This window comes from Chaetodon auriga, chromosome 6, assembly GCF_051107435.1.
Source record: "Chaetodon auriga isolate fChaAug3 chromosome 6, fChaAug3.hap1, whole genome shotgun sequence".
NCBI lineage: Eukaryota > Metazoa > Chordata > Actinopteri > Chaetodontiformes > Chaetodontidae > Chaetodon > Chaetodon auriga.
The window spans coordinates 331,002-341,603 of record NC_135079.1 but is presented as its reverse complement, the minus strand read 5'-3'; the positions used below and the strand labels follow the sequence as shown (position 1 = coordinate 341,603).

At 47.4% G+C, this 10,602-nt stretch overlaps 2 protein-coding genes across 2 annotated transcripts; both read left to right on the top strand.

Moving 5' to 3' along the window:
* Positions 1-1,454: 1,454 nt before the first annotated feature.
* LOC143321766 (uncharacterized) lies at positions 1,455-4,457 on the top strand. The gene is made up of 4 exons (XM_076732396.1): positions 1,455-1,763; positions 2,137-2,265; positions 3,924-4,043; positions 4,347-4,457. Exons 1-4 carry the CDS (start codon positions 1,644-1,646, stop codon positions 4,455-4,457), a joined length of 480 nt encoding a protein of 159 aa, XP_076588511.1. The 5' UTR covers positions 1,455-1,643.
* Positions 4,458-4,570: 113 nt separating this feature from the next.
* Positions 4,571-10,600, top strand: LOC143321584 (uncharacterized). The gene is made up of 10 exons (XM_076732010.1): positions 4,571-4,633; positions 4,707-4,820; positions 5,062-5,228; positions 5,801-6,461; positions 7,206-7,348; positions 8,391-8,451; positions 8,732-8,940; positions 9,017-9,203; positions 9,791-9,886; positions 10,275-10,600. The coding sequence occupies exons 1-10, from the start codon at positions 4,616-4,618 to the stop codon at positions 10,422-10,424; spliced, it is 1,806 nt and encodes a 601-aa protein (XP_076588125.1). The 5' UTR covers positions 4,571-4,615; the 3' UTR covers positions 10,425-10,600.
* Positions 10,601-10,602: the final 2 nt, after the last annotated feature.

Below are 10,602 nucleotides of genomic sequence, written 5' to 3'. Positions count from 1 at the left end.
GACAGACAGACAGAGACACAGATGGACAGACAGACAGACAGACAGAGACACAGATGGACAGACAGACAGACAGACAGACAGATAGATAGAGAGAGACACAGACAGAGAGACAGAGAGACACACAGATGGACAACAGATGTTCTGAGCCTGCTGTGATGAAAAGCAGCTGAAAGCTGATTGGCTGTGAGTCTCTGTCAGTCTTCTTGTGTCTCTCTGAATAGAGACTCATTTTCCTGATTGTCCTCTGGGGAAACTCATTTCCTCTCCTCTTTTATTGCGCCTCGTTTCTGATTGGCCGGCTGCTGTTCGCCCAACACTCGACCGCCGCCCGGCTGCCAGAACAGCCGGCGGCTCCTCCAGGAGAGGAGAAAGTGTCCTCCCATTAAAAGGCGTAATGAGGGAGGACTGGCTCAGACAGGATCAGGATCTGCTGAGTCCAGCAGCTGCTCAGACCTTTTCAAAGCAGAGACACTCACACACCAACACAGTCAAAGCAGGAAACGCTGCCAAAGACTCGAAAGCAGCCAATAAAAACCTCTGAGATCTTTTTTTCAAGTCTGAAGCCCTGCTAGCGCCCCCTACAGCACGGGGCCTCAACTGCACCTGGAGGCCTCCGTGGACCTGCAGCTGAGGACAGATGGATGAGGGACTCTGGGTCAGGGTTTGAAAGGCTCGTCCACCGTCCCCTCATGACGGACGTCTGTTCAGCTCTCCTCAGTCTTCCCCAGAGGATGAAGGTGGAGGGTGGATCGTTGTTTCTGTAACAGCTGCTTGTCGAAATGTGGAGATGGTGGCTCTGATCTGTTCATCGGGGGTTCGAGGACTGAGCGGCTTCGTCTTCAGAGGAAGGACGAGGTGAATCCCAGTGACAGACTGTGCTGCCCTCTGCTGGAGACTGGAGGCAGTGCAGACCGGCTGCTCTGTTCATTCAGGGATTTCTTACCTGTAAATCAGACATTCATTGAATTGTTCCTTTAAGAAAAGAGTCAAACATGAAAAGGTATCAGGTGAGATGACCGGAGAACAAGTCTGAACGCTTTTTAAACTGTTGTTAAAATCTCTAGTTTCTGACGTCTGTTTGAATAGAAAAGACTAAAGTTCATCACAGTTTAAAGCACCTTTTTCTGGCTGACATGAGTCTTTCAACTCAGTATACACAGAAATTCTACATTAATCTCATTTAATTATGTATTTTAAGAGATGAACAGGATAAAATTGTGTTTTCTTTTAACTCTGATACTAATAAAGTCTCTGGATTAGAAGAGAGAGAAAGAGAAATTCTGAATTTAGTGGTTTTGTTATTTGTTAATATTTTAAAATGTTGGTCAGAGTTTTATCCTCAGTAAAGTTACTCTGTTGAATATGAGACATTAATAATGTTTGGAGAGACTCAGCCTGTTGATTGGCTAATGACACCCCAAATATCAAACTCTCTGTCCAATCAAACGTTGCCTTTAAATTTGGGTTCCATTTCTGTAGAAGTCTAAAACTTGATCAAAGATCTCTCCTCAGATGTCAGCAGATAAACGTGTCTGAGTTGCGACGTACAGCTGAGGTGTCACGCGGACAGGTGTGTCAGGTTGCACCTGTTCTCACCTGTCCAGCTGCTCCCCCTCTGTCTCTCTGTGTCTGTGGATGTTGGGATGGGCAGCGGAGCGTCCGTCAGTGAAGGATCCCGGCCGGAGAGGCCAGAAGCCACGGAGGATGAGCCTGGACGCCGCCGCGCCTCCACACCTGCAGGACGGAGCGACGCCACCCTGCAGGTAAACATCTGTCAGTGTGAGCGCAGCAGCTGAACATGATGCTTCAGTGTAACTAAGTACTTTTACTCAGGTGTGGTTTTGTCTGTCCAGCTTGTGTCACTCAGAGGTAAATGTTGTACTTGTACATGTTTGACAGTGTTTGATAGTTAATACACAACATGAATCAGGTAATAATGACGACACATTATTGGTGCAACGTTAAAGTGACGAACACATGAATGCATCAGTAATCATAATCCAGTCACAGGATAACCTTCTGAAATGACCGTGATGACTTTCACTTTATGGATCTGAACCATGTGTTTACTGCAGTGAAGTTCTTCAGGTGAGTCTTTTACCTGTCACACTCTGAAATGTTTCTGCTGGTTTTCAGGCCGATGAAGACGCAGCCAAGCCTGAAAGTTCCACTGTGGACATTCAGTCTTTAAAGAGTGTGGACAGAAACGTACAGATGAAGGAGGAGGAGGAGGAGGAGGAGGAGGAAGAAGAAGCTCCAGTTACTGTGAGCAGCTTTTTAAAATATTCACTCAGACATCAATAATGTATCTGTCATGTTATTACATGACTGATCATATTACAGCCATCATGTGACTGCATCATCAATATTAACGTTTGTGTGTGTGACGTCTCGATAATCCACCTGAAACCGTCCTCTCGCTCCTTTCTAGAGAAATCTAATATTCACCGTCAAAGAGACGTTCAACAAACCAGAAATAAATCAAACACTTGAAGAGTTAAATATGTGAGCATGTTCTGCACTTCTCAGTCTGTTTCCCAAATAAACACAAACATAAACATGAACATAAACACGAATAAAACATAAACACAAATAGAAACATAAACACAAACATAAACACAAATAGAAACATAAACACGAACATAAACACGAATAGAAACATAAACACAAACATAAACACGAACGTAAACACAAATAGAAACATAAACACAAACATAAACACGAACGTAAACACAAATAGAAACATAAACACAAACATAAACACGAACGTAAACACAAATAGAAACATAAACACGAACATAAACACGAACATAAACACAAATAGAAACATAAACACGAACATAAACACGAATAGAAACATAAACACAAACATAAACACGAACGTAAACACAAATAGAAACATAACGTCGTCACTTCGTCACGTCGTCACTTCGTCACGTCTTCGCGTCGTCACTTCGTCACGTCTTCGCGTCGTCACTTCGTCACGTCTTCGCGTCTTCACATCGTCACTTCGTCACGTCTTCACGTCTTCACTTTGTCACTTCATCACTTCGTCACTTCGTCACGTCTTCACATCTTCACGTCGTCACTTCGTCACGTCTTCACATCTTCACGTCGTCACGTCGTCACTTCGTCATGTCTTCGTGTCTTCACATCATCACTTCGTCACGTCTTCACGTCTTCGCGTCGTCACTTCGTCACGTCTTCGCGTCTTCACATCGTCACATCGTCACATCGTCACTTCGTCACGTCTTCATGTCTTCGCGTCGTCACTTTGTCACGTCTTCGCGTCTTCACATCGTCATATCGTCACTTCGTCACGTCTTCGCGTCGTCACTTTGTCACGTCTTCACATCATCACGTCGTCACTTCGTCACGTCTTCGCGTCGTCACTTCGTTATGTCTTTACGTTGTCACTTCGTTATGTCCTCATGTCTTCACGTTGTCACTTCGTCACGTCTTCAGATCGTCACATCTTCACGTCGTCACTTCGTCACGTCGTCACTTCGTCATGTCTTCGTGTCTTCACATCATCACTTGGTCACGTCTTCACGTCGTCACGTCTTCGCGTCGTCACTTCGTCACGTCTTCACAACGTCACCTCATCACTTCGTCACATCTTCGCGTCTTCACGTCGTCACTTCGTCACGTCTTCACGTCGTCACTTCGTCACGTCGTCACTTCGTTACGTCGTCACTTCGTTATGTCTTCACGTCGTCCCTTCGTCACGTCGTCACTTCGTTATGTCTTCACATCTTCACGTCGTCACTTCGTCACGTCGTCACTTCGTTATGTCCTCATGTCTTCACATTGTCATGTCGTCACGCCGTCACCTCATCACTTTGTCACATCTTCACATCATCACATCTTCACGTCTGGATCTCGTCTCGCTGATCTGTTCATTCTCACTCTGCTGTTGTCAGGAAGCTGCGACCGAAGGCGGAGAAGTTTCTCTGGACTTTGAGAGTTTCCTCCACGACAACGGGACGCTCTACAGCTGCTTCAGCCACCATGGAAACAGAGTTTATGTCGACGAGTCTCAGGTAGGAACTCTTCACCAGAAATAAAACACCTGTGAAATCTGCTTACCAGGTGTCACAGCGGTCAGGATGCAGAAAACTGTAGATTCACCTCTGAGCAGAAACATGCCTTCACATCCTCATCGTCAGATTTCCAAAGCTGTGCGCTCACCCGACTGACTTCAGTTTGGTTCTTGAGTCCGCTCCACCTGTCACACCTGAGAGGAACGAAAGCAGTATTAACATCTCTGAGGTTCTTTTCCTGGTTGGTGGTTTCTGCACGATGTCTGCTTCATTTGTCATATTTGACTACTCTGATTTCACCAGAACTTGCAGCCGTTCCCAGAGGACTGGTACAGTCAGGGACGCTTCGTCAACGCCAGCAGCGAGGTCCGTCTGTTTATGGATACTTTCACTACAAATGAACTGAACCTTTGACCACAAACCACACATCCAGCCATCGTGCACTGACAAACTGTGATGGGTATTTTGTTGCTCAGGGCTCCGGTCAGCTGCAGACTCCGGCCAGCAATCAGCCGGCGGTTAGGGAGGACGATCGCACTGGCAGCATCTACATCCAAGGCAGAGGAACCACCATGACCTACATGTTTGAGGTGAGACAGGACGTGGTGACCCACAGCCACCATGAGGAGCTGCTGGTTCTCATCATGTCCTGATGTTTTCCAGGAGCGGGTGAATATCTGCAGGTTCTGGGATCCTCATTCAGGCATCTGGCTGCTGCTGCCTCTGCAATGGGAGATGGACGTCGAGTTCGTCAAAGCTCGAGTCCAACGAGTCATGGTGAGGAAGTCTCTGATGCTGCTCTGTGTGTCCTTCCTCTTCCTCTTGCTCAGGTCCATATAGTAACTGATACTGGGGTGATGTACTGTCTTTCACTGGTTTCCAGTTCACCTGTCTGACAGGAAGCTGTTAATGTGGCTTTAAGGTAGACATCGAATGCCAGGCAACCCCAGTTTGTACTGGCCAGCACCCACTGCGGGTAGAACTGATGGTGTACTGTGTATTTGGTTTTGGGTTCCAGGCCGCCCTGCCGGGTCTGGTGGACCAGAAGGAGATCACTGCAGCTCTCAGACAGTGTAACTACGACCCTGAAGAGGTCATCTCCATCTACCTCACCATGTTTGGAGAAATCCTCCTGCAGGCCTCTGCGAGCAGAGATCACAACTACACCGACCTCAACTCCTTCAGGTCTGCGACTGACACAGGATTAGCATTGAAACGCTTAATATGCTTAATGTTAGCATGCTATCATTAGCATGTTGACATACGCAGGATGTCAGCTGAATCTACTTTTAGGTTAAACAAGAGATGAAGCTAATCTGAACTCTCTGGCTCCATCTTACGCTGCAACATGAAACACACTAAAAGTGTGTTCAGAGCTGGAGAGATGCCGTTTTCAGGAGCAGTTCACTGAATGTTTGCAACGTCAGTCATAGTTATGAGTCACTTTAAACTAACGTCTCCTTTCTCAATCCCGCCTACAAAGCCCTGATTGGGTGAGTTGTTTGTCTCAGAAGCATCACTGCTTAAATCTGGCCTTTGATTGAGAGGTCTGGAACCAGGTTTCACCTTTTAACTCATAGTAAAGAAGGTCACAATTAGTCATTGTTGTTGTTAATCCTGTACTCTTGGTCCTCAGTGGGTCCAGGTTGTTAAACAGCACCTCTCACCCATCATGTCCGTCTTAAAGCAGCATCTATACTTGAAGTAGGAGTTTGTCCATTAACCTCATCAACTGACATCTGGCTTTAACCCAGCAGAGCCCTCCTGGAGCGGGACAGGGTCATCGAGGATCTGAGGCAGAAACTCCAGACCAAAGAGAAGGAGGTGGACAATCTCTTCCAGAGGAACAGCTACCTGGCAAGAGAAGTACGCTACCTAAGCGAAGTCGTCCAGCACCTGAACCAGAAGCTGGCCGAGCTTGAGGCTGACCAGCAGGAGGCACGGGAGAAGATCCGATCCCTCCTGAACCGCCGGACTCCTGCTGTCCCGCCTATGAAAACCATCACCAAGCCGGCTGTGGAACCCGACCAACTCTGCCAGGTGAGCCATCTGACCCGTGAGCTGAACGTCTCCAACAAGCAGCTTCAATCCACGGTCCACCAGGCGCTGACCGACATGAAGAAGCAGCTGGAGCAGCTGAAGGGTGCAGTGGGGAAGCTGACCCTGGTGGAGCAGGAGGCAGCTGGGGAGGTGGAGGAGCTGCGTTCCCTCTACAGGAAGGAGGCGGTGGAGAGGAAGAGTCTGTACAACAAGCTGTTGGAGCTGCAGGGAAACATCCGGGTGTTCTGCCGCTGCAGGAAGACCAGAACCTCCAGCTCCTGTGTGGAGAAAACCGATGACCAGGAGCTGGTGGTTGTCCAGAGGGGAGGCAGGAAGAAGTTCCAGTTTGATAAGGTCTTCCCTCAGAGCAGCACACAGGTGAACCCACTGGTGTGTCAGGACGAACTCCAGGCTGAACTCTGCATCTGCGTTCTTTAAAAGATGTCAGAAGACGTGTAGAAGATTGATTAGATAACAGCAGAACACAGGTCAATCTGTTTTCATTTGCTATGTGATAGATGATATGATAAATTATCATTTTTGATATTCAATGATGTTTAGTTCTAATTTAATCATTTGAGGTGGTTTTCGTTGTGTTTAGCTTAGCTTAGCACAAAGACAAGCAGCTGGGGAAGCGCAGTTTGACAGGTTCTACAAGGTGAACAAGGTTTCTGAGTTAAACAAGTCAGAGCTCACAGTTCAGTCTAATCCTGCACACTTAAATCCAGATCAATATTGTTAATCAGCCTGTGGGGACAACGAGAGTTGGCCTTAACGAGAAGCAGATCTTGATGAGCTCTGGGCCTTCATAGTGCAGCAGACCCCATCTCTTAAGATGGACTGGTTTTTAATGGATTTGTTTAATGGCACATAACACATAATGTCTCATAATGTTTGATTTAAACATTTAAAGACACGAGCGCTGCTGGAGTCCAGACACTCTTCTCCATGAAGTCTGATCAGAGAGAAAAGTTAAAAACATTTCAGAGGAAATCTGAATGACCACAAAATCAGCCCGTCCGGTCTTCTTCATCTCATCAAGCAGCAGCTTCTTTTCTTTGAACTGACCTCCATCCAATGTATGCTTCATCTCTGCCTCCTCCTCCTCCTTCCTGTCTGCAGGAGGATGTGTTTGCAGGGACTCTGTCAGTGATAACTTCCTGTGTGGACGGATATAACGTCTGTATTCTGGCTTACGGACAAACCGGCTCAGGAAAGACCTACACCATGATGGGCAGCAAGGACGACCCTGGAGTCAACATCAGGTCAGAAGCCGTTTTCAGGTATGAGCCTGAACTGCAGATGCAGTCACAGGTGATGTAAGACTTCAAAAAATGTACAGTGATGCTTTGCTGTGGGGTGGTTCTCAGGCCGTCTCGATGGATCTGGTCTTCACGTGTGAACCTGAGCTTGATCTGTGGATGCAGCTCAGATTCAGTGGTGGCAGCTTTTAGTTCAGTGGTCCTCAGGTGACGGTACAGACATCTTCACCATGGTTGGTTCTTTCACTTCACTCTGTCAGACGAATGATGCTGCTGATGTGTCTGATAAAGTGACTTCAGGGTCTCCACAGTGTTTAGTACTGAGAAGGTCCACCTCCCCTGAGACAGAGACCATCTCTGAAATAAAAGAAGCTTCATATCTAATGACTCCAGACGTGTCTGTTTCATAGAGAAACTGCGTAAATGTCACTTTGGTTTCCCTCAGAATCAAAGATCTTGTTTCTAGAGACGCTATTCAGCATGATCAGGACCTCCAGACTTATTTCTTCAGCCACTCAGAAAACAACAGATCTTTTTGATTGCACCGTCGCTCATATCGAGCAGCTGAATGCTACAAGTTAACGGTCCGTCCGTCACTTCCCAGCTGGACTTCTGGGAAATATAGGAAATGTCTTTTGAGATGTTTTTCACAGTGGACATGTTCACCTTCTTAACACGTCTAACTAACCTCAGGTCAAAGCGGTGCCTTCACTGAAACACCGAAGCGAAACTGAGCCTTTACAGATGTCAAAACATCTGCTGTGAAACGAGCCAGCCGCAAACAGGGAGTCAGCCGATACCGCTGAGAAGTAAGCGTCAGTCTGAAACTTTGATCCACCAGACAGTTTGTTGTCCCTCAGCTGGGACAATCAGCTGCTGTCAGGGGCAAAATGAGACTAATTGTGTCTCATTATGTGACGTGTCACCTGACAAGACTTCATCAATATGTGATGAGATGAAGCAGCAGGTGGAGTCGCTTTACATGGAGGTCGAGTTTCTGCTCACTGAGCTGCTGGACGACCACTGACAGTGTTTGTTTCCTCAGGTCTGTACGAGAGCTTCTACGAATCTGTGCGGAGAAAGAGAAGGTCAACTTCACGCTGAAGGTGTGAGCGCTCGTCTCTCCACAGATGATTCACACAAACGTCTCTCAGATCTCACATTTCATCTCAGCTGCTTGACTTATGAGTAATATGAGCGACTGCTTGTTTTTTTACATTTTCAATGAAAAATGTTCCCAAACTGCCAGAAAGACTTAACATTCTGCATCAACACACTGACTCTGCACAGCAGAAGGACTTCTTCCTGTTTTCTTTCTGTTCCTGACAAACATCTGACTAAAACACCACAGAACTGATTGGGGAATGTTCTTCTGCTCATCCTCAGATTTCAATGTTGGAGATTTATAATGAGAGTTTGAACGACCTTCTGACCAAAAACGCTGCCACTGCTCTGGACATCCGAGTCCAGGGGAAGTCAGTATCTGTCCCAGGACTGACCCAGATCCAGGTCCAGACCGAGGCTGACATCCTCAACGTCATGGAGATGGGTGAAAAGAACAGAAAGATCGCGTCGACCAAGATGAACACGCAGAGGTGCTGCTCGAATGCCAACGTAGGAAGAGATACTATAGATAAAACTGACAATGAATTAAGTCTTCTTCCTCCTCAGCTCTCGGTCTCACCTGGTGGTGGCGCTGGAGGTGGAGGGCTCAGATGAAGTGTCTGGACTGACGTCCCGCGGGACGCTTACCTTGTGTGACCTTGCTGGGTCTGAACGAATCTCCAGGACCGAAGCTGAAGGTCAGAGGCTGGTGGAGGCAGCCGCCATCAATAAATCCCTGACAGCACTGGGACAGGTATGGACACCCAGGACTCACCTGCTTTGGTCCCAGGCCCCCCTTAAACCACCAATCAATGGATCAGGTTTATGCAGGTAGTCCTGAAGCAGCTGACCCTTTCGTTAAACGCCTCCCCCAAACAGCAGCTGTCCAATCATAGTTTAGCAACCATAACCAGGCGCAGCAGGTGGTCAGTCTGTCTCCACAGAGTGTGTTTATGTGCTAAGCTTAGCATGTGCAGCTAACTCGCTCACTGGCTTTGGAGGCCCAGAAGCATCTCTGGATAACTACATCATTTTATGGTGATGCAGGTTAGTGTGAACAAGACAAGCCCATCTGAGCCCTCCACCTCCAGCGCCACCACCAGGTGAAGTTTAGGCTAACATTAGCACCTCTGACCTGCTCAGGCTTCCAAACACAGCCAGCTCAACGTTAGCTTAATGAGCTAACTACACCCTAAACTCTGCTTTTGTTTACCTCCGTCTGAAGTCAACGGCATGTTGTCATCTGTTCAGGTATAAAATATTAATAAGCAGAGACTTTGATTCTTTTGAATGAGTGTTCAGTCAGGTCAAAGGTCAACAGCCAAAGGTTTTCTCTTTCAGGTGTTCAGCGCTCTGAAGTGCAACGCCCTCCACATCCCGTTCAGGAACTCGAAACTCACCCACCTGCTGCAGCCCTGCCTCAGTGGAGACGCGAAGGTAAGCGCTGCCTTTAACACCGACAGGTGAGGCTTCTTCACCACAGAGGAACCTTCAGCATCCACCCAGAACTCCTCCGGAGGCAGAAGTGTCAGAATCATCAATCAATTTAATGTTCCAATGACAAATGTAAAGTTCTACAGTGTTCTCAAACATCACACACACACACACTGAATGTTACTGACGGGCTAACTTAAACTCAGCTGACTGTAAAAGTATTACTGCCACTCGATGGCTGAGTCAGTATTTCCATTCACTGCAACATAAAGTGAACGCGGCCGTCACACTGAGGAATCACCACCACGGAGCTCTGAATGTGTCTTTGCCCTGAAGGCTGACGGTCTGCAGGTCACACGCTGTCTCTGACTGTCCTCTGGTTTGTCTGCAGTGCTGCGTCTTCGTCAATGTGAGTCCAGACATTGAGGACGTGGTGGAGACACTCAGCACGCTGCAGTTTGGTTCCACCATTCGGCAGGTTTCCCTCGGAAAAGCGACGCAGAACATCGTACCAGCTAAAAACAACAAGTCCGTCAAGTAGCCGAAGCAGCTTTCAGTGATCGGAAAGAGCTGGAAGACGCTTTCTGCTGCCGGATCGTCCAGCCGGAGTCTCACAGCTTCAGTTCCTTTGAACAGGGTCAGAGGTTCAGTGTTTCTGTGTTTCATCATGAATTTGCACTTTATTCAGTACTGGTTCAAATAGTCGTACTCTCAGTAAT